Source organism: Rhinolophus sinicus, linkage group LG06 (genome assembly GCF_036562045.2).
Source record: "Rhinolophus sinicus isolate RSC01 linkage group LG06, ASM3656204v1, whole genome shotgun sequence".
In the NCBI taxonomy this organism is placed as follows: Eukaryota; Metazoa; Chordata; class Mammalia; order Chiroptera; family Rhinolophidae; genus Rhinolophus; species Rhinolophus sinicus.
In genome coordinates, this window is record NC_133756.1 from 159556773 (window position 1) to 159579486 (window position 22714).

General features: G+C 57.0%; 1 protein-coding gene and 1 long non-coding RNA gene across 2 annotated transcripts; one reads left to right on the top strand and one right to left on the bottom strand.

Annotated features, from left to right (window-relative positions):
* Positions 1 to 1608: 1608 nt before the first annotated feature.
* On the bottom strand, positions 1609 to 6440 carry LOC141572283 (uncharacterized). Its single transcript, XR_012497625.1, has 2 exons — positions 6161 to 6440; positions 1609 to 2733 (listed from the first exon to the last, which is right to left on the bottom strand). It is a non-coding gene; the product is annotated as an uncharacterized LOC141572283 (long non-coding RNA).
* A 62-nt stretch (positions 6441 to 6502) lies between these two features.
* On the top strand, positions 6503 to 20999 carry CCDC88B (coiled-coil domain containing 88B). Its single transcript, XM_074336575.1, has 27 exons — positions 6503 to 6617; positions 6918 to 7060; positions 7179 to 7290; positions 7385 to 7454; positions 7532 to 7590; positions 7681 to 7764; positions 7849 to 7992; positions 8211 to 8356; positions 8505 to 8586; positions 8736 to 8894; positions 9437 to 9583; positions 9743 to 9851; positions 10047 to 10183; positions 10267 to 11409; positions 14356 to 14483; positions 14562 to 14679; positions 15786 to 15881; positions 15969 to 16109; positions 16652 to 16908; positions 17149 to 17292; positions 17479 to 17665; positions 17778 to 17923; positions 18213 to 18311; positions 18495 to 18661; positions 19207 to 19407; positions 19569 to 19637; positions 20507 to 20999. The coding sequence occupies exons 1-27, from the start codon at positions 6558 to 6560 to the stop codon at positions 20560 to 20562; spliced, it is 4404 nt and encodes a 1467-aa protein (XP_074192676.1). The 5' UTR covers positions 6503 to 6557; the 3' UTR covers positions 20563 to 20999.
* The last annotated feature ends 1715 nt before the right edge of the window (positions 21000 to 22714 follow it).

Sequence of the window (22714 nt, forward strand, 5' to 3'; positions counted from 1 at the left end):
TTCAGTCTATGCACCAAGTTATGCAACCACCACCACTACAAAGATGGATTTATAATCTCAGTGATTTCTCCTAACATGAAGCTGCTTGTCTCTTCTGAGCATTGCGATTATGTAGTTACGAAAGGCACATTCAGACCCTTGGGCGTTCCACTTGCCCTGTGCACCCCCACAGTCACATCAGGTGTCTGGCATCCAGGGGCTGTTTGCTGAGAGTCATCAGGGGACAAAGTGGTGAGAACAGGTCAGGCACGGGCCCCACTGGCATCACTGCAGGACCAACTCCAGGTCCCCAGCATGTGTTCTGATGGAGTTGCAATGCCATGAAGCTCTGGTTCCCACCTCAATGTGCTCACAGTTAGTGGGGGCGCCAGCCCCTGGATGAGTGTTTGCAGTCAGCACCGTGGAGCTGTAGCCCAGGTCAGGGAGCTTGGGGCATTACAGAGAAAGGACCCTGCCCACAACTCTACCCTCCTTGGAAGTAAGGGAGGGACAAAATGACTTCTAGCTGTGTGACTGAAAAATGAATAGGCGATAGCCAGGTAAACACAGGTGGGGAGGGTGTTCCAGGTGGCAAGAACAGCCTGTGCTAAGTCCTAAAAGTAAAAAAGATGATCGAAGTCTGGACTGAGTAGAGCAGGTGAAAGCAGAGATGGGATTTTGTCCACAAGCTGTGGCTCAGTTGGGTTTTCTTGGTGGACGTCTGGGTGTCTCCAGTATTTGGCAAGGGGCAGCTTCAGACACATTTCTATTTTCGTTTTCTCTTGGGCTCCTTCCTCAGTGCATGTTCCCAAATGCCAGTATTCTGGGTCAAAGGGCTGTGGCAGTTTTATTGGTCTCTGGAAACTCTGAGGCCATTTTGAGGGCTGTCAGCGATGAGTGCATATGCTTCTCTCTCCGCCTCCAACACGAGTTTTACTGCCTGGATTTGTTTTTGCTAGCTTAATGGATGCTTAATGGTACCTTGGAGCTGTCTTTAATGTGTGTCTTTAATTACGAGGGAGGCCGGCAACCCCAGGTCTTGGAGCTGGGTCTCCCCAGGCTTGCTAACTGGGTGCTAGATTCCAGCCTTGCTCTCCTGCCAGACAGCAACAAGGCAGTGGGAGGGAAGACGATGCAGTTTTCAGAGTCTGAGGACGTCGGTTTACCCTCAGGCCCCCTACTTACCCCATCCCCCTTTGAGCCTCACTTTCCTTGTCTCTGAAATAGGAAGTCATTTGTTCAAAACCATTAATTTGGCTGCTTTCTATATCTTGGCTCCACCACTTCCTGGTTGTAGGGTCTTACGTAAGTGACTTAACCTCTTTGTGTGTCAGTTTCTTCATCATAAAAGGGGGATGATAATAATAGTACCGGTATTTTACAGCTGTGGAGGGGATTCAGTGATTAATACATGCACAGAGCAGAGCTGGCACAGGTAAGTGGTCAGTAAATGTTGGCTCTCTCATGGTTTCTGTGGCTTGTGTCCAGACTGTAGCCGTGGATGGCCCGACAACGTCTCAGCCCTCAGGGAGCTTCCACTCCAGTGGGGAACAAACAAAGCAAACAAGGGAAGATACAGAGTGGAATAAGGCAGCGTTGAATAAACTCAAAAAGTTGGGAGGCTTTGGCTAGAAATAAATGATAAAGATTTATTCAAGGGTCTTAGGGTTTATAAACCGGAAACACAACTAGGCAATATCCAGAGTGTTCCAAAGAAGAGAGAAGAGCTGAGTTCTTAGAATAAAAAGTACATTCTTGAGAAGAATCAGTCCTGCCTTCTTAGCCTCTGGATTGGTCTGAGATGGTTCCTCTAGATGACCGGTGGTCTGGATGGTCTGGATACTGGGTGTCTGGTGGTCTGGATAGTGAATACTCTTTCCTTAGTCCTTCGGGGGTAATCAGAGGGTTATCTGGAGGTCTGATGTACATCCAGGCATTGACTCAGGACTGAAAAGTTCAAAAGTTTAAGCTCCCAGGCTAGTTAAAGCAAAAACAGAATCGTTTCCTTGTGCCTCAACCTACTTGAGTTTAGTAATTTAGCAGCTTGACTATAGTGACTCCATTTTATTTCTTCAATGTTTCCCTTTTGATCAAGATTTTTTCTCTCAGAAAACATCATAAATTAAACAAAACATTTTAAAGTTGCTCGATGCCAAGGTGCCAATGCCTTTCTTGGGTCTATCGTGTCCCCTGGAGAGGGGATATGGGCCAGAGACATCTATGGGTCTTATAACCAGCTCAATATTTGCGCCAATTTTTAGGTTGAAGTATTAGGAAAGGACCCATTAAGACATTATTATTATATATTGTTTCTGAAACCAGTCTCAATCCTGAGAATAGGTCAGTTCAGTTAGACAGTGGTCTCTCATTTCAGGCGGTGCTGTTGAAGGTGGCTGGCTCCCTAAGTTAGGCCTGTGGTACAAGCAGTCAGGTATTTAACATGAGGAAACAAAAGAAAAGCAATAGTTAATAATTATAGTTAACAATGGTTAACTATAATCCTAGTTTCTGAGTTCTGAAGGCAGCTAGTCGAGAAGATTTCTAGGTATCTGGCTTGAAGTATCTACCGATGGAGTGAAGGCAAGCAGTGACAATTTGATAGATTCTTCTGGTTTGCTGTTTGAATGTCTCTTGTGACTCTTCTGCCACAGGCGTGAAGATTGTGTGTGTATGAGCCCTTGTGATTTCTCTGAAGTTTATATCGAAGGTCATAGTGAGAGGCTGGAACTTGATTCAAAGTACAGGGAGAAGCCACTGGAGGGTTTAAAGAGGGAAGGGTCATAAGCCAGTTAATATTTTTAAACGACTCCTTGGGTGCTGGGTGGAGGCTGCCTGGAGGAGGACTGGTGCCAGCATCCCAGCTTTGGTAAGAGGCTTAGGGTGAGGCAGGGTGGGGACACCCTGGGGAGAGCAGGAAGGGAGAGTTGGCTAACAGTCAGGTAGTGGGGGGTTGGGCTCTCGTCAACTGCTGAAGCCCCGACGTCCTGGGCACCTGGCCTGGCACTGGGCAGATGGTCCTGGTCCCCGCCCTCCCAGGCCCTGGCTTCCCACTATCTCCTCTAACCTGTGCAGCTCATTTGGGCCACTGCCAGTCATTTTTGCTCTTTTCTAGCTCTGGCTCCACTATTTCTACCCCCAAATGGTTGGTGGGACAACCCACCCCATCTCAAACACTTGGGTGGGGAGGAGAGAGTCCCTCAGACCCAAAACCAGAGGGCCAGGAACCCAGAAGGCCTTGGAGCCTGTTTTTGTTTTCAGTTCTTGGGCTTAGGGCCCTGTACCAACTTGTTAGGGAGCTGGGCCCCAGCCAGGCTGCTGGGATGCTAGGCAGTGTTCTGGGCCCATCACAGATGGGGAGAAAAAAGCTGCTCTCTGACTCAGCCCTGGTTGGTCCCGGTCTCTGGCTGGACCTGGCCACCACCTACCCTGGATTCCCTGAGCCCCAGTGCCCTTCTGCTCTGGCCTTTGGGGTCAGACCAGGGCTCTCCAGAACTCACAACCAGAAGGGAACTGGGAGGTGGAGTCCTTTTACCCCCGCGCTGTGCAGATGGGAAGCTGAGCCCCAGAGGGAGGACACTGCAGGGAGACAGCGGCAATTGACTACATTGTCTGTTTGTCTGCTGTCTTTCTCTGCTTCTTGCCCACCTTGTGGGTCCTCATGCCGGCTTCAGTGGGCACTGGACTCCCTTAAAAAATTGCCAGAAAAAGCCATCTGAGCAGGGCAATCATGATGGCACTGTTAGTAATAGCAAAAGATGTAAATATTTTAAATATTTGTCAACAAGACAGTTTAAATGATGGTGGGATAGCAACATGGTAGAATATACTACACAGCCATTAAAAAGGCCAAGGCCAATGGTTCTGAACAGAAATGAAACAAATTGCAAAATAGATTGAGAAGCAAGGAGGTGCACGGCTGTGGGTGTGGTTGCAACCACCCATTCTAGATGGACACAGGCAGCTGAATCTCAGAAGCACACCAAATGCTAAGGGGGGATCAGGGCCTGGGGGATAAGAGTGATGACAGGGAGACTTGGTTTTTTTCTCTATACCCTTATGCACTCTTTTCTTTTTTATAAATTAAAGTTTATTGGGGTGACAATTGTTAGTAAAGTTACGTAGATTTCAGGTGTATAATTCTGTAATACATTATCTATATCTCACATTGTGTGTTCACCACCCAGAGTCACTTCTCTTTCCATCATCATATATTAGACCCCGTTTACCCTCTTCTAGAGACCCCCCCCACCCTGAGGCACTCTTGATATTTCTTTTTTCTTTCTTCGTTTTTTTAAAGAGGGAGCAGCTCACAGTGGCCCATGCGGGGATCGAACCGGCAACCTTGGTGTTATTGGCACCACGCTCTAACCAACTGAGCTCACTGCTCACCCCACTCTTGACATTTTTGATCACGTATCTGAAAAATCTTATGAAGGAAAAATCTACCCAAAGGAGAGGGACCACTTCCAGCCTCTGATGAACGCCCTCCACAGCTAACTGAGCATCAAAATCCCAGGATCTCTGCGTCAGTGGATGAGGGAACCCCTCTGAAGCCTCCTCCCACCCCCATGCCCCCAACCGCCCCAACTGCCTGACTCAGCTGAACCAAGTCAGAGAACCAGACTGATGTGCAGCCAGGCGTGTCTGGAGTGACGGATGTGAGAGCAATTGGTGACACGGCCCCTGCCTCTGCGGAAGGGTGTGCAAGACTCGGAGACATTGAGCAAGGCAGGGGCCATCGGTGGCCAGGAGATGAGGCCCGGTCATCAGGCTCTGAGAACCCCAGCAGGTGCTCTGGAGGACTTCCTGGGCTGGAATCCCCAGGGAATGCAAACAGAAGATTCACAGATGGTCAAATTAGGAGGAATCCTTGATCTCATTAATACTAAACGTAATAACCACCCCAGGGACTATTCAATGAACGCTCCTGGAATCCTCATGACAACTTTCTAAGAGGATAATACTCATTTCAGATGCATCTCGGGAGGGTTAAACAAGGGGCCTCCTACTATTTGGGGGTTAAAGAGTGCTTTGCTGGGCGGTGGGGCGGGGGAACGCCGGTTAGGTCAATTGGTTAGAACGCGGCGCTCTTAACAAGGTTGCCGGTTCGATTCCCACAGGGCCACTGTGAGCTGCGCCCTCTACAACTAGATTGAAATAACTACTTGACTGGGAGTGGATGGGTCCTGGAAAAACACACTTAAATAAGTAAAAAATGTTTATTAAAAAAGAAAAAAAGAAAGGCCTTTGTACACCTGAAACTAATTTTAAAAAAAAAGAGTACTCCACTGTTGCCTCTGGGGTTTCCTTCTAGGCTGCTGACGCCCTTTCTGCAGGGTTTGATGCTTTTGAAGTGTGGGCACGTGCTGGCAATGACAACTATGTCAGCACTGCGGCCAGCCAGTAGTTACTCTACCGTGCAACCTGACTTCAGAGATTTAAATGTGAGAAATGAAGTGTCTTAGAATCAACGAAGCACAAATAATTTCTGAACTTTCCACTGGCCATGCTTCCAGCTGCCAAAGAGCCCTTGCACATTCTGTTCCTGCTGCCTGGAATGCCCTTCCTTCCTTCTCACTTTGCCTAATTAACCCAGTCATCCCTGATCTCAGCTCCGTCATCTAGCCCCTTCCAGAGGCCTTTCCTCACCATCCCCTTAAGTGAAATCTCTGCCCCACCCATGCACGCTGTACCATTGCAACGTTACACTTGGAGTGTGAGCGTGCTTTTTTTGGGTAGCTGTCTCCCAGGTGTACTGTGCATCCCACAGGGACAGGGACTATGTAGCTTATTATTATATCCCAGTACCCGGCACTGGAGTGAGCCGGTGAATGAAAGAATGAACAGAGAACCCACAGTCAGCAGTGGGGGAACAGGGAGGTTCCGGCCTGTTTGTCTAAGAGACACATGCTGCTGGTCTCTCTGCATTGAACCGTTTTCCTCAGAGGCCGAAGTTCTACCCACTTCTTTTACAGACAGGAAACTGAGGCCAGATGTCCTGTGTCTCAGTCCTGTGTGCGTAGAATATGGGGGAGGGTGGCGTTCTGAGGTGGCTTGCTGGGGGAGGTGGCATCTGAGCCAGGCTTCACAGGTTGGGCAGCAGTTTGGATAAGTTGGAGAAATATAAAGGAGAAAGAAAGCCGGCAAATGAGAAGATGCAGGTGTGGACCCTCAGACTTACCCTGCAAAGCTTGGAGCTTGCTCAGAGGCCCTGGAAGGTGCAAAGCCAAGGTCACTCTTTTGGGTTTCAAGTTGGAAATGGAGGCCTCTCTTCAGAGAGACGGAGGACTCGCCTGCCATTGTCCATCGAGTCTGGAGAGCTGTGGGCATTGCTCCTGGGGGGCCCCCAGCCCCACCATCCCCTGTTAATCTCCAGCCCTGCCAGAGATGCTGGGAGGATGCAGCGTGGCAAAGTGGGGGCTGAGGCAGGACTCTGGGGGTGCACAGGCCGGCACGCACCCGGAAGGAGGAAGCTGCAAGGGTGTCTGTGGCTGGGCCCGGGATCTCCCACTCGGGGACTTCCTCTTCCTTTCAGGGCAGGTATTGCTGCCGCAGTGGGGCCAACACCCTGACCCAGCATGGATGGGGGCAAGGGGCCCAGACTCAGAGACTTTCTGAGTGGGAGCCTGGCCACCTGGGTGAGGTAGCAGGTGGAAAGGGGCTGGGGAGGGGAAGTGAACAGTAGTGAGGGGCTGGTGTTGGGGTGGGGGAGGGTGGGGCAGAGTTGGGGTCTGAGGGGGGTGGACTCAAATGTGACGCTGAAGTCCAGGCAGCTTTGGGGCAGGAAAAGGGGTGCAGCCCTCAAGGGCCAAAGACATTCAGGAATTTGGTGAGGGGCGTTGTGTGGGCTCAGGGGGGCATGTCAAAGGGGTTTAGAATTCACTCTGTTGTTGGGGGGCTCCCATCTGGGCCAGTTGACCTGTCTTTGTTCCCCACAGGCACTGGGACTGGCTGGGCTGGTGGGAGAGGCGGAGGAGCCAGAAGGGGAAGAGGAGGAGGAAGGAGAGGGGCCTCTTTGTCCCGAGAAGAGGTTCTTGCGTCTCAGCGATGGAGCCCTGCTCCTCCGGGTGCTGGGTATCATGTAAGGGGCCAGACTAGTGGTCGGAGGGGAGGGGCCGGGACAGGTTGATGGGCAGAGCCTGGCTGAGGGGAGGCAGATCCTCATTACCCCTCCTACCCATCAACCCCTGTGTTCACAGTGCCCCCAGCTCCCGAGGGGGCCCTCGAGTGATCAGGGGCCATGATGGTCCTGAAGCTTGGCGGGTGCGTAACCTGAACCACCTGTGGGGCCGACTGAGGGACTTCTACCAGGTGAGGTGTCAGGAGGGGGAGGCTGAACCTGTGAGCACCCCCCCCCCGCCCCCGCAGAAAGGCCCCTCTCATATCTTTACCCCTCTGCCCCCAGGAGGAGCTGCAGCTGCTGATCCTGTCGCCAGCCCCAGACCTCCAGACTTTGGGGTTTGATCCCTTTTCAGGTGCTCTCTCCCACCACCCCTTCCCGCGGCTACCCCCTCCCCCTCCTTGTTAACCCCTTGTGGCTTGTGCCCTGCAGAGGAGGCAGTGGAGGAGCTGGAAGGCATCCTTCGGCTGTTGCTTGGGGCATCAGTGCAGGTGAGCAGGGGCGGGAAGGACAGGGTCCAGCTTTGGCTGCAGACGTAGGAGACTCCTGCGCCAGCCTTCCCCTTCCTTGTCTCGCTGCAGTGTGAGCACCGGGAACTCTTCATCCGGCACATCCAGGGCCTCAGCCTGGAGCTCCAGAGTGAGTTGGCTGCTGCCATCCAGGAGGTACGGCTTTGGACTGGCGTCACCACCTGGGGACACTGTGCTTCCCCAACTTCTTAGGCTGAACTGCTCTCCCTACTCACCCAGGTGACCCAGCCCGGGGCAGGCATGGTGCTGTCGTTGGCTGGGCCCGAGCCTGGGGAGCTGGCACCTCCAGAGCTGGAGATGTTGTCCCAGAACCTGATGGGGACACTATTGAGACTGGCACGGGAGCGTGATGTGGCGGCCCAGGTAGGAGGCAGCGGGGGCATCGAGGCCCAGGCGGAGGAATGGAAGGACCACCCCAGATGTGTGTGGGAGATGGGGGTTGAAGCCCAGGTGTGGGGCTGGAATTGGAGGTCTTGGGCCAGCAGGGCTACAAGAACCAGATTCAGCTTGTGGTGCTTGGGGGCAGATGTGTGGGGCATAGGATGGGTTACTTCTGACCCCTCACCCGTGACCTCTCCCAGCGGCTGGCTGAACTGCTGCTAGAACGAGAGCCAGTCCCCTTGTTGCCTGAGGCTCCTGCTAGAACTCCTCTGGAGGGCCCCTCACACCACTTGGCCCTGCAGCTGGCCAACACCAAGGCCCAGCTGCGGCGCCTGCGTCAGGAGCTGTGAGTATGGCAGGAGGCAAGGGGACCTGGGGGAGAGGGGCAGATTAGGCCTGGATGGGGGGCCCAGCCCCATGGAAATGGGTGGGATGAGGCCTGGGAAGGGCTGGTGTTTGCTAGTCCCCAGGCCCCTCCAGCGACTTTCTTCCAGGGAGGAGAAGGCCGAACTGCTGTTAGACTCTCAGGTGGAGATGCAGGGCTTAGAGGCTGAAATTCGAAGGATCCGCCAGGAGGTGCGCTCAGATGCTCCCCACCAGTGCCCTATTCCCTAACCCTCTCCCCACAACTCCAGCGTCCCATTGCCTCCCTGAACCGGCTCCTTCGCATCCCCAATCCCTGCGGCCTGCGTTGGCCGTTCCCAGCTCCGCAACATCTGGCCCAGGCTCAAGCGCTGTCGGGACAAGCCAAGCGGGCCGAGCTGTATCGCGAGGAGGCAGAGATGCTGAGGGAGCGGGCCAGCCGCCTGCCCCGCTTGCAAGAGGAGCTGCGACGCTGCCGCGAACGGTTGCAGGCGGTGGAGGCCTGCAAGGGCCAGCTGGAGGTGAGCGGGCAGGCGGGGCTGTGAGAGGTGGGGCTTGGGGAGGGGCGGGGTCTGGAGGCGGGCCTGCAGGGGATGGGGTGGTCCCTGAGGAGCGAGAAGGGAGAGTCAGGCCTTATGCAGGGAGCAGTCATGGCTAGGAAAAATGGGTGCGATAGTGTCCGGGGAAAGGCCCTCTGGAGGATGGGGCAGATGGAAGGGAAAGGTGGGGGTTGTAGGTAAGGTAAGTCCTGGGTAGAAGGGTGGGGCCAAGTGTAGGGGAGGTGGTGTCTGGAGAGAGCTCCTAACAGTGGGGCCTGATAAGTGGGCCTAGAAGGATGCCACCTTAGAAGGCAGTTCCTGGGGAGAAGAGGCAAGGCCTACATAGGAGAAGCGTGGGGCCAGGTTCTAGGGAAGTAGTACCCGGAGAGACCCTGGAGACTGGCAGGGCAGATGGAGGGGAGAGGTGGGGTCAGATGGGGGAAGGAGGCAGGGTCTGTGGCCCTGGAGTGCTGGGGTCAGCATCGCACCACTGGTTCTCGGTTCCACCCCCCTCCCTCCCCCAGGAGGAGCGGGCACTCTCAGGGACTCTGGAGGCTTCCAAGGCACTGCTGGAGGAGCAGCTGGAGGCCGCTCAAGAGCGTTGTGCTCGGCTTCATGAGACCCAGCGCGAGAACCTGCTGCTGCGGACCCGGTTGGGCGAGGCCCATGCTGTGAGCTTGCCAGACTGCCCCCTGGTGAACCCACTGGTCCTTAGGATTCCCTAGTGATCCCTGTGACCCCTACTCCTGGTTTCCACTAATGACCCTCTAGCCCACATACTTGGTCTGGCCATGGTGGAGAGGGCTTGTCTGACTCTGCCCTCCCCCCAGGAACTGGACTCTCTGCGGCATCAGGTGGACCAGCTGGCAGAGGAGAATGTGGAGCTGGAACTGGAACTTCAGCGGAGCCTGGAGCCATCCCCCGGCTCTCCTGGGGAGGGTGAGTGGGGCCCCAGTGGAGGGGATGGGGCTGGGGCTGGGGGCCTGCCTGTTTTCCTGCAGATGTGGTAGGGATGGCTTCTGACTTCACCCCCTTCTTCCAGGTCTCTGGGGGTGTAGGGGGATAGGTGAGGAGCCAGGGAACATGCAGGGTGAAGGGTGGGAAGGAGTCCTGACCTCATCTCACACACTCCAGCACCCCTACCAGGAACAGCCCCCTCACTACATGATGAAGTGAGGGAGGCAGAGGCTGGGCGGCTGCGGACCCTGGAGCGGGAGAATCAGGAGCTTCGAGCCCTACTACAGATGTTGCACAGGCAGCCAGGTGGTCAGGTGAGTCCCCTCCCCCAACAATCCTAGTGGGTCTTTCCTGGTGGCTTTCTCTGGGCTTGACCATCCTTCTCATGTGCTGTCAGCACCCCCTGCTGGAGGAGCAGAAGGAGGACTCCATGGTTCCAGAGCTGGCTGTGGCTCTTCAGACTTGCCTGGTCTCAGACCATGGTCCCCAGGGCTTGGTTGTCCAAGCAGGGGATGAAGGCCCCCAGGCCTTGGACCTGGCTTCCTCGGCATCAGGCTCAGCTCTCGAGGGGTTAGCTGAGTGTTCCCAGACATCTGATTCAGACCCTCAGGTGATGGAGAGGCCCCTCCAGACAGCTGCCATGGTTCCCCACACCTCAGACTTGATGCCCCAGGAGTCAGGCCTCACTGTAGAGACACAGGAGTCCCCGGAGAAGGCTGTGCATGGAGCCCCTCTCCAGGCCTCGGCCTCTGTGACCCCAGTTCAGTGTCCAGAGATCAAAATTCAGGCCCAGCTGTTGCCAGGAGGAGAGACTGGGGAGTCAGAGCCCGAGGCCCAGGGGCTAAGACAGGAGGTTCCTGAGAGCAAGCCTGGACCCTTGGAGCCCAGCCTCTGTGTGCAATTGGAGGAGCAAGAGACCCTAGCCCAGAGGCTGGACCTACCCAAGGGGCAAACAGAGGCCGGAGAGCATGAACAAAGGCTGGAGGGGATGGTTGGGGACCTAGCCCAGCAAAAACCACAGCAGAAGCCTGAAGCGACTCCCAAGGCCCAGGTCTTGGAGGGGACAAGCCCAGGGGAGATACTGGCCATTGGTGCCCCAGAGCAGGAGACCCTCAGGGAGGAGGCAGTGCGGCTGAGGAGAGAGGCTGAGGCCCTTCGAGCTGAGCTGGAGGCCCAGGCCCGGAGGCTGGAGGCCCGAGGCCTGGAGGTTGCTCGCCTCTCCGAGGAGCTGGCTCAGGCTCAGAGGGCAGAGGCTGAGGCCCACCAGGAGGTGGAGGCCCAGGTCCAGGAGCAGGCCCGGCTACAGGAGGCAGTGGAGGCAGCTGGACGGGAGCTGGAGGCTGTGTCGCGGGAGCGGGAGGCACTGGCAGAGGCACTGGCAGCCACAGGCCGAGAGCGGAGACAGTGGGAGCGCGAGGGACTCAGGCTGCGAGCCCGAGCTGAGGCAGCTGAGGAGCGTCTGCAAGTGCTGGAGAGCGAGGGCTGCCAGCACCTGGAGGAGGCCGAGAGGGAGCGCCGGGAGAGGCAGGCCCTCAAGGAGGTATGTGGGTGCTCACTGCCAGGGTCAGAAAACGGGGCTCGAGGCTAGTGGCTGGAGTTTGGGGTTATTAATTCCATCAGCAGCCCCTGAGTGCCCAGCACCGAGCTGGGACTGGAGATAAAAAGGCAAAGTCCATTCCTGTCTTCCAAAGGGACACCTTTTGGGACAAGCAGATGTCCTCTGCCTCTGATGGGGTATCTGTAGGAAGGAACAAGGTGTGGGCATGGAGCCAGAGTGCTGGGGTTTAAATCCTGGCTCTCTGACCACAGCAGTTCACTCACCTGCACCCCAATACTTCCTTCTGTAAAATGGGGGTATTCTTAGCTGGCTTGGCAGGTCTTCCGGAAGACCAAGTGAGATACTGGTGTAAGAGCCTCCTTTGTACTGGGCAAAGGCTCAAGCCGCACTGGTTATGAAGAACGAAGTGCTGTGGGAGCCCGCAGGAGAGGGAGCTGATCCCAGGGTGGGAACAAGGAGGTCTGAGGGAGCGTTCTGAGGAATGGTCAAGATTTCACTAGATGAGGAAGGAATTTTCATCCTGAGGGAACAGTCTGTGCAAAGACTGAAGGCATTAATGATGCTCAGGGGCCCAGGAGGAGTAGGGGAATGGGGGGCCAGAGAGGTGTGTTAGGCCAGCTTTTTAGGTGTTAATACTCCATCCCCAGGCAGGGAGAGCCACCCAAGGGTGTGGCAGACCTTTGTGAATCTGGGTTTCAGGAGGGTTACCTTGGTGTGCAGGGGTCTGGGGCCATTAGGAGGCAGTGTCCATGGTCTAGGTGGCAGATGAAGCTGGCTGGTTTGGAACCAGAGATGGAGGAGAGAGAAGGCCTGGAAACCCCATTATTCATTCATTTAAGCATGTTAATGGGCATCTCCTTGGCTCCAGGCCCTGTACCAGGCAGGGAAGCGTTCCCATTTTGGGGTGGAGACAGGACCATGCAAAGAGCCATGGGGGTCCAGAAAGCACACTGGACTCAGGCTAGGGCATGTCAGGGAAGGTTTCCTGGAGGAGGGGAGAGAACGGCAGTGATCCAGGAGGAGGCGCAGGCAAGAGTTTGTAGGGGTGGAGTGTGAGGTGGGGAGTGGAGGGAGGTGAGAATTAATTAAGCAGTGTTTCTCTTGGGCAGGGCTTTACCTGTCTTCCAAGTGAAGGAAGGAGTTGTGGCTTTTTTCATGAGGGCAGTGGGAGCCACTGGAGGGTTTAAAGTGAGCAGAGAGGTCAGGGCCACGTGTTGAGAGGCTCCTCAGGGGGAAGTGGAGGAGATGACGAGGCAATGGGAAGGGTGTTTGGGCCAGCGGGGCCCAGTGCTTCAGGGAACGGAGCATGTGCTGCACACAGGAATCGAATCTTCCTGCTGAGCAGTTTCCAGTTTCATCCCTGTTGTATTGACCAGATTACTGAGGTTCAGAAAGGAGGAAGAATTGGCTCCAAGGCTCCTACCAAGGGAGTGAAGTGGGGAGCACACTGTTGGGTTGACCCAGGGTTAGGCCTTGTGCACAGCAGGCCTGGGGAATGTGAGGTTTGGGGGTGCAGGTGAGAGGGCAAGGCTGAGAGGCTGTCTCTGTAGGATGTAACTTTGATGCTGTCGGGCAGACCTGGGTTGTAGCCTGGATCCCCTATCGGTTGTGTGGCTGGGGCAAGTTACTTAACCTTTCTGAGTCAGTTCACCTGTAAAACCGGAATAAAACTACCTGCCCCACCGGATGCTGTAAGATAATGAATGTGGAGAGATTGGGGCAGCATGGAGAGGCAATGCCAACAGGTGGGCAGTGAAGGTGAGGGTGGGGCTGGCCAGCTGGAAGAGCCGGCTCTGAGGACTGACAGGGTGGAAGAGGCTGAGGACAGAGTGGGGAATTTTGTGAGATTTCCTGGTGGGAGCAGTTCCTGGTGATAATTGGGTGTGACATAGGAGGTGGTGGCCATCCAGGGGGAGGTCAGGGAACCAAGGGCTGAGGGCGTTGTCCACGTGGGCCTTCTGAGTTAGGTGGGCAGGAGGTGCACTGGAGGTGGCACTGACAGTTGTGGCCAGGGCCTGGAGGAGGGTAGGGCAGGGATCTGGCCTGAGCTTCAAGTCTCCTTCATTGTACTACTATTCTTCATACCCTCAGCCTATGGGCTCTAGTGGCTGCTGGCAGCAGGGCATCATGGGACTTGTAGTTTTTTCAGTGACAGGCAGTGGCCAAGGGTGTCTGGAAGTGCATTGACCCTGGGGGGAGGCTCTGGTGGGGTTGCTAAGCCAGGAAGATGAGAGAAAAGGCTGTAGACTTGGTTTCCAGAGGCAGGATTTGGCAGGGAGCTGGTCAGAATTGGCCCTTCCCTGTGGTTTCATCTTGCCAGGGCCCCCACACTTCACAGTGGTTTGGCCTATCTCCCTCCAGGGCCCACAGGTCAAAGTGGGCCCCCTTTCCACATGGTGTAACCCAACTGCCAGAGGCCGCCTGGCCCCAGCATCTCTGCCTTCTCCCTCCCAGGCCCTGCTGTGGTCAGGCCTGGTGTTCACCAAGTTCCTGTCTTCTGTTATCATCCCCTGTGGACAAGGGTGCTTTCCAGACCTGCCTCCACTGAGCCCCTCTTTCCCTCACATGGCCAGTGTGGCCTCAGCACATAGGCCGCTTTCAGCTGTCACTGGGCACCTGAGGAACCATGGGCTTAGAAAGGTGAAGACACATGCCCAGCAAATGTCTCTCACCCCTAGCCCAGGGGCCTCCCTCACACCCTGCCAGGCTTATAATTCCCAGGTCTTTCATACCCACTCTGCAAGGTGACCTTTTTACAGATGGGGGAGTAGAGGCCCAAAGGGTTAAAGATGTTTGTCTAGTGTGACAGAGCAAGGACAGAAAGCCAGGTTTTCTGACTCTTAGACCTCTGTATCCCGCCCTCCCCTGCCTCCAGGTGAGGGTGGTGGTTTGTTCTTCTGGCCCTGAGCCTGCTCTGCCTGCCTCTAGGAACTAGAGAAGGCCGTGGTACGGGGCCAAGAGCTGGGGGCCCGGCTGGAGCATCTGCAGAGGGAGCTGGAGCAGGCGGCTCTGGAGCGCCAAGAATTTCTTCGGGAACAAGAGTTCCAGCACCAGAGGTGGGGACATTGCCTGAGGGTCAGAGAGGGCCAGGCAAGGGCTTAGGGAGGGGTATATGCCAAAGCTTCTTCTGGCAGGTACCAGAGCCTGGAGCAGCTGCTGGAAGCTGAGCTGCAGGCAGCAGCTACCAGCAAGGAGGAAGCGCTGATGGAGCTCAAGACAAGGGCCCTGCAGCTGGAAGAGGAGCTGTTCCAGGTGACGCTGCAGCCCTGGGAACTGGGGGCCTTGCCCCACTCCTCCCTCCATTTTGCGTGCAGACGTCCAGGACCGCATGGGCTCTGGTTCTTCCAGTGCCTCCTCTGGTCTTGTCCCCTGATTCTTAGCCAGTTGCTCACCGTGTGGCCCCTTATGGGGCCTGTTGGAGGGAGCACTGTGCTGAGAGTCAGGCTGACTGCCCAGACCAGGTGGTCTTCTGGGGGCCTTGTCTCCCCATTCCTCAAATGGACAGAACCCAGCTTTGCTCTGAGGTGACTGCTGTGTCTCTCGCTTAGGCCCTACCACTTCCTACCGTGCTTCCCTGAAAAATAAGACCTAGCCAGACCATCAGCTCTAATGCGTCTTTTGGAGCAAAAATTAATATAAGACCCAGTCTTATGTTATATTATATTATACCTGGTACTATATTATATTATATTATACCCGGTATTATATTATATTGTATTGTATTATATTATATTGTATATATTATATTATATTGTATATATTATATTATATTATATTATATTATATTATATTATAACCCGGTCTTAAATTAAAATAAGATCTGGTCTTATTTGCTCCAAAAGACGCATTAGAGCTGATGGTCCAGCTAGGTCTTATTTTCAGGGAAACACAGTAGTGTGCTCAATTACTGTGGTTGTTTCTGACACCCCTGCAATGTGTGGGCTCAGTGCTCAGCACTGGGGTGTGGTGGGGCCCAATACTGGACCTCCACCCTCAGGGAACTCACAGTCCACCTAGGACAGAGGCAAGAAAACAGGCAACCATCACACGGTGCCAGGGGCCAGTGGGCACCCAGCAGACCTTGCTGGCATGTGTGGTGTTGGTCAGGGGAGGTTTTCTGGAGAAAGCGGTGTTGCAACTGGGTCCCAGAGGAAGAGTAGGGTGTGCAGGAGAAGCAGCACGGCCAAGGGCGCCTGCTGCCGAATGAAGAGGAGGTAACAAAGGCAGGATGGAGAGTGACAGAACTGCGGGAGCCAGGAGTGCAAGGCTGTGGGGTAAGGGTCCACGGGTTCAGGTCTCTGTGCCATCCCCAAGTGCTGCCACTCCCCTGCGTGACCTCCCACGGCCTCTCCTTGCAGCTGCGCCAGGGCCCTGTGGGGCTGGGGCCCAAGGAGCACGCTGAGCCGAGGATCACGGAGGCCCAGAGTGGGCGGCTCATTGAGGTGGAGCGCAGTGTGAGTGGTGGACCGTGGTGGGCATGGGGTGGGGTGGTGAGGGGGGCAGTGACCTGGCCCTTCCTAACCCCCCTCCCTGCTGGGCAGAATGCGACACTGGTGGCTGAGAAGGCGGCTCTGCAGGGGCAGCTGCAGCTCCTGGAGGGGCAGCTGGGAAGCCTGCAGGGGCGTGCCCAGGAGCTGCTGCTACAGAGCCAACGGGCACAGGAGCACAGCAGTCGCCTGCAGGTGTGTGGCAGCCGGATACCTTGTCCCTCATCCCACCCTGCCCACTTACTACTGCCCCCTGCCCTAGTCTCAGGTCCGTGCCCCCTGACCCCAGCCATCCCATTCTGCACCCCTCTTTCCCACCCCTGCCCACTTCTACTTGCCCCTGCCCCTGACCCTTCCTCCTTCGCTTGTTTTTACCCCCATCTACCTGCCCCCAGCCCCCACATCTGTGCCCACGTTGCCCAATCTCCAGCCCTCTTCTCCACAGCTGGCCATTAGTTCCTACTGCTTTCCCTGCCACCCCAGCCCCATCTGTCCCATCTCTGCTTTGTGTCTCCTGCCCTTGCCTCCACGGCCTGGCACCAGCACCCGTCTCTGTGACACCGCTCCCCTCTCCTTGTCTATTAACCTCGGCCTCTGCCTCTGGCTCCAGGCTGCCCCCACCCAGCTCTCTGCCTCCTCCATAGTTTTCTCTCCTCCTCTGCCCTGCCCCCTCTCCCTTACCCCATTTCTGGCCTGGGGTTCCACCCCTGTGGTCCCTGCCCCCTCCTCTGCCCTAGGCCGAAAAGTCTTTACTGGAGATGCAAGGCCAAGAGCTGCACAGGAAGCTGGGGGCATTGGAGGAGGAGGTGCTGGCAGCGCGGCGGTCCCAGGAGGAGACCCGAGGGCAGCAGCAGGCCTTGCTGCGGGACCACGAGGCCCTGGCTCAGTTGCAGCGGCGGCAGGAGGCCGAGCTAGAGGGACTGCTGGCCCGGCATCGTGACCTCAAGGCCAACATGCGGGCGCTGGAGCTGGCCCACAGGGAGCTGCAGGGCCGGTGAGTCTCCCCCAAGCAAGCTCCTCTCCCCCCCAGGGAAGCCACCACCTAAACCTAAAGCCCCACTTCCGTTGCTGTACCCTTGTCAAGAGTGGTGGGCACCTGGCACGGTGTTCTGCCCTGTGGCTTTGCTGGGAACCTATGCTTAGGAGATGGCAGATACCCAGGTCCAGGCAGTACAGCTGCCTGCTTGCCCCAGCCCCAGGCCCCTGCAGCCCTCTCAGCCCCTGTTCATCCCAGGCACGATCAGCTGCAGGCCCAGAAGGCCAGTGTGGAGGCGCAGGAGCTGGCCCTGCTGGCAGAGCGCGAACGCCTGATGCAGGATGGCCATCGGCAGCGGGGCCTGGAGGAGGAGCTTCGGAGGCTGCAGAGTGAACATGACAGGTACCATCTGTGGCGCAGCCTGTTCCCTCTTGGGCCAGTTCTCAGTGTTTCCCTCTGTGAAGTGGGTTAGTGGCGAGTCAGTCTCTGTCGTTGTGTGTGGGTATCCTGCTTAACCTCCTCTGGCCCTCATGAGGGCCCTGGGGGGTGGTGAGCCCCCTTAGAGAGCAGCTCTCCTTGCCTCCGCAGGGCTCAGACGCTGCTGGCAGAGGTGTCCCGGGAGCGAGGCGAGCTGCAGGGTGAGCGTGGGGAGCTGCGAGGCCGGCTGGCACGGCTGGAGCTGGAGCGGGCACAGCTGGAGGTGCAGAGCCAGCGACTGCGCGAGTCCAACCAGCAGCTGGACCTGAGTGCCTGCCGGTTGACCACGCAGTGCGAGGTGCGGTGAGGGGTGGGCGGCAGCCAGGGTGGGGTTGGAGGGGGTTGGGGGTGGAAGGTGGCCACCTTGAGCCCCGCTAAACTCCCAGCTGTCCTACCGCCTACCCTGACAGCTGTTAACAGAGCTGCGGAGCGCCCAGGAAGAGGAGAACCGGCAGTTGCTGGCCGAGGTGCAGGCCCTGAGCCGGGAGAACCGTGAGCTCCTGGAGCGCAGCCTGGAGAGCCGGGACCACCTGCACCGTGAACAGCGCGAGTACCTGTGAGCAGGCTGGCGGCGGGGGGTGGTGGTGGTGGGGGGTGGGTGGGCACAGCATGCTGCAGGGAGCTGGAGCGCATCCTGGGGACCCCTTTGGTGGTTCAGGGCGAGATGCCTGGGGAGGTCCTGGGTAAAAGGCTGGGGTTGACCCCAGGGTGTTGGGGCAGTGGCAGTGTATTACCCCATATAGGAGTGTGTCAGTGTGCTACCAACCAGCAGGGCTATACCTGCTAGAACCTGAGCCTTGCTCTTGCCGGGGCCTCATGCCACCCCTTCTCTCCCATCCCTCCAGCGACCAGCTCAACGCCCTGCGTCGAGAGAAACAGAAACTGGTAGAGAAGATCATGGACCAGTACCGTGTATTGGAGCCTGGGCCCCTGCCCCGGATCAAGTGAGTGGCCCCTCCACCTCTGGGCTGGGGTTCTCCCAACCTGACCCCTGCCTGCCCTCTGACCCTGGCCCAGATCAGGTGCAGGATCAATGAGGGTTTGCCTGGCCTTTGCATCCCCAACAATGGCCTTTTGTCCCTCCTTCCTCCCTGGCCTTACCCACTCTTGTGCCCTCTTGCCCCCAGGAAGGGCAGCTGGCTGGCAGACAAGGTGAAGAGGCTGATGCGGCCCCGGCGGGAGGGAGGCCTCCATGGGGGGCCGCGCCCGTGGGCCGATGGGGCTGGCAGCACCGAGAGCCTGGGGGGCCCCCCAGAGATGGAGTTCTCCGAGGGCAGGGAGGCGGATGGGACAGGTGGGTCTGGGGGCCAGGTGACAAGGATGGTCCCTACCCCATGTCCTCTATTCCCGCTCTGGCGCCTACCAATGTCTCTGGTCTCTACCTTCCTGCATGGCTTACACAAATGCCCCCGCTGGCCTTCCTTGCTGCACCCTACCCCCCCAGATGGTTCCAGTGGCGCTTTGCTCTGCGTCCCTGCTGCGTCCCTTTCTTCTGGCACCTTCCTCCTGTCTGCGCTGCCACCTACCCAGTCCTACCCATCCACAGCAGTGCCTAGGACCTCGGAGCGGCAGGGGCCTTTAGTGAGCGGTCATTTATTCCAGTCAGCAGATGAGGAAACCGAGGCCCAGGGAGGGGAAGTGCCTTGCCCAAGGTCACACAGTGAGTTAGTGTCAGAACCAGCACAAGGTCCCGCCTCCTGTTGCCACCCTCATTCACCCAGACTCTCCCCCACCCCTGCAGCCTCCTTTCCCTGCCCGTGCTTCATTCTTCTACCCCTCTACTCTGCCCTGCCCCTCCTGTACTGCTCGGACACCCCCCAATGCCTGTGCGTCTTGCAGGGTCCCCCTCACCGGCACCTATGCGCCGGGCCCAGAGCTCTCTCTGCCTACGGGATGAGACCCTGGCAGGTGGGCAGCGGCGGAAACTCAGCTCCCGATTCCCAGTGGGGCGAAGCTCTGAGTCATTCAGCCCCGGGGACACCCCCCGGCAGCGATTCCGACAGCGCCGTCCAGGCCCCATGGCAAGTTCCCATGGCAAAGGTGAGGGGCAAAGGTCTCTGCCTCTACAAGCCCCCAACTTCCTGTGGACCTACCAACTCCTGGGGGAGGGGGCTTCCCTCCTGTCCCCTGTGTCGCTCCACAAGCCCTGCCTGCCTCTGGCCTGGTCCCTGTGGCCCAGCAGCTGCCTTGTGGCCCCCTAGGATCTGGCGTGGGATGGGATGGCTCCATTGAGACCCTGGAGGAACATGAAGCAGATGCCAGCCGAGAGGGTGAGTGGGGTATTTGCCCTGCGTGGGGCCCTGGCAGCCCTCATCCATCCATCCATTCATTTGACAATGAGCCTTTACTAAGTGCCAGGTGATGTGCTAGCAGGGGATACACAGCAGGGAACATTCTGGTATGGGAGGCAGACAGTAAACAATATGCATAAAAATAACAATCATCTATAACAGCCCTGTTCAATAGCAGTAAGATATGAGCTACGTGTATAATTTAAAATTTTCTAGTGGCCTCATGAGAAAAAGTAAAAAGAGACAGGTAAAATTAATATTAATAACATATTTTATATAACTCAATAGGTCTGAACTATTACCATGTCAATATGTAGTAAGTGGAAAAAATCATTAGTGAGATATTTTACATCATTATTATTTTTTCATACTAAGTCTTTCAGGTCTAGAGGTATTTTACACTCAAGCACATTACGGTTCAGAGCACCCACCTCTCATTTGCTCAGTCACGTACTGGGCAGCTGAGCCCTAGAATGCTGGGAGGTGATAATGTTCTGGGGAAAAAGAGAGCAAGGTGAGGGGGGTCAGGAGCTCTGGGTGGGTGGGTTGTAGTTTTAATTAGGGTGCTCGAGGTAGGCCTCAGAGGGGACGGGAAGTTGGAGCAGAGACTACGAGGTGAATTTGTTGTGTGACATATCTGGGGAACAGCAATGCAGGCAGAGGGAGCAGCTGAGGCACAGCGTGCCATGTTGGAGGCGGCCAGGCAGCCAGTGCAGCTGGGGTGAGGCAGGAAAGCTGAGAAGAGGATAGGGGGGTGGAGGGTGGGTACAAGTGCAGGGCCCTGTGGGCCACCACCAATGCTGGGAGTCCCCCAAGGGAGCGGGCTTGAGCTGAGCCTTTCCCTCCAGGCCTCGAGGTGCAGGAACCGGAGAAGCGTCCTCTCGCCCCTTCCCTCAGCCAGTGACACCGTGTGGACGGGGAGCTTGGGAGTGCAGGCACCTCGCCACTGGAGTCTCAGTGGGGGCCCCAGACAGCCCAATAATTCTGGGAGCCAGGGCCCCTGGGGCAAGTCCTTGGACAAGGAGGCTTGGGCCCCCAGGTCCTCCATGGCTGGCACTGGGGCCCTGAGATGGAGCTGGGACAAGCTTGTGGGCAGGGGGGATGGCGGGTCCCCAGGAGCAGCTCCTTGCCAGGGCTCTGGTTCTGCCATGTGGCCCTCACTGAGGAGGCGGTTTCTGGGGGACCCCCAAGATGAAGAAGGCAGGCAGGAGTGGACAAGAGAGACCCCTGCCCGGTCCAGGTGGGGAGCCAAGGAGCATCCCCTGGGGGCAGTGGCCTGGGCCTATTTCTGAGCCTCAGCTGGGCCATGAGGGGCATGACAATAAAGCTGGGGTACAATGACCTGAATCTGCTCTCTGTGTACTGGCTGCATCCAGAGCCACAAGCCACCAGGGACACCTGCGGCCTGGAGTCTTCCTCTGCCAGTGGGGTCTCTGACTCCTGGCTTCCTTACCTGACACAGGGCAAAGAAGGGCTTTCTTCAGGGGAGGGGCCTGTCGGGCTTCCCCGGATGTCCCAGAGGGGTGGGGGGTTCTTGGGTAGCCAGCAGTGGGTGGGGCCTTAGTCTGGGTTCAGCCTTTGCTTAAAAGGTGGGCTTTGGGCTCTGGAGTGGGGGCAGTGAACCCCAGAGGCCCTGCCCTCCCCTCTTTGGCACCCTCTTCTCTCCTTTCACTTCTTCCTATCTCTTCATCATTTCTCCCCCACCCCTTTGGGGTTGAGCCCCTCCCCAGGGAGGTCACAGCCTGGTGGGTCACCTAGTGCCAGGAGCTGTCATGGAGGAACACAAGAAGTGAGAGGGACAGGACAGTCTCTGACCAGGGCCTCTAGGAGGGGGCAATTAGCCTGGGTGGCAGGATGTGACTCAAGGCACTGGGGCCTCCCAAGATAGGGAGGGGCTGCCCCGGGCTGAGGTGAGGCAGCCTGAATCTGGGGGTAGGCAGAGCTGGGAGGGGTGGCCAGACCAGCCTCCCCAGGGTGACCTGTAGCAGCCCGACTCATAGGGCTTCCACAACCCGCTTAGAAATAACCCACTGCTCTGCCTGCCTCCTCTTAGCCCCAGTTTCAGAGGCTGATAGCCTCTGTGGGAGCGGAACCCCAGGCCTCCAGCTGGAAGCCCTCTCCCATAGGCCTCAGGGTGGGGGCTTTGATGGTGGCCTACCCTGTTGGTGGCCCCTGTCAGTTGTCAGGGAGGGGAACGAGGCTCTGGAGGACAGACCAGTCAGGGCTCCAGGCTTGATGGAGAGGAGGCCATCCCTGTGAGGCTCATGTTCCTCCATGTTCCTTTTTGAGGCCTACTCTGGGCTCTGCATGGGCACCGTGCCAGGCTTGGGGATGACAGGGCAGAACCACGGGAGGGTGCGTGGCACTGGGTGGGATGTGGAGGGTGGCTGAGGCCTGAGGTGCTTTTACAGGTTGGTCTAAAGAGATTCGGTCACCCCTCCCAGTCATGGGGTGGGGCTTGGCTCCAGCACCCTCCCAGTGTCCCCTGTAGGTGCTCCCTGGGTAGGGGGAGCCCAGAGACAGGGCTTTGGTCCTCAGGGCACCTGAGTCCCCAGACCCTCCCCTGCAAAGGCAAGTCCGCAGGGGAGAGGGTCTCAGCTGGCCGCTGCGGTGTGGACCTGAGCTGAGCTGAGCTGGGTGGTTTCCGGGACCTACACACCTCCTTAAGGCTGCCCAGCACCAAGAACAGTGGGTCACACTGAGTGAGAGGTGCTGGGCCAGCCCTGTGCTGGCAGCAGCTGGATAAAGGTAGCTGTGTGGCTTCCAGCTGCTCATCTGTCAAGGGGACCTACAGACCCCTTCCCTGTTTGCTGACTTAGAGGAGTGATCACAAACGAGGTGGTGGGTTGTGAATTTTATGAAATTCCTCACTTTCACTGGTGGCTAAGAATTAGAGATGTTGGGCTGCCACTAGGGCTTTTACCCTGGAGGGGAAAGTTCTGAAGTGCCGGTGTGGACTCCTCTGCGGCACAGGCTCCAGGGTCTCCGCACCACTGGCTTCACCAGGCACCCCAGGGCAGACACCTGGCTTGGGAGTGTTTGCGCAATTGGAGCTC

What these genes read in the sequence shown, in the direction of transcription:
- CCDC88B (XM_074336575.1), top strand. Translation starts at nt 6,558, where the DNA reads ATGGATGGGGGCAAGGGGCCCAGACTCAGAGACTTTCTGAGTGGGAGC. An exon ending in TGCTTGGGGCATCAGTGCAG is followed by an intron (nt 7,591 to 7,680) that starts GTGAGCAGGGGC and finishes GTCTCGCTGCAG; the next exon opens with TGTGAGCACCGGGAACTCTT. An exon ending in TGGCTGCTGCCATCCAGGAG is followed by an intron (nt 7,765 to 7,848) that starts GTACGGCTTTGG and finishes CTACTCACCCAG; the next exon opens with GTGACCCAGCCCGGGGCAGG.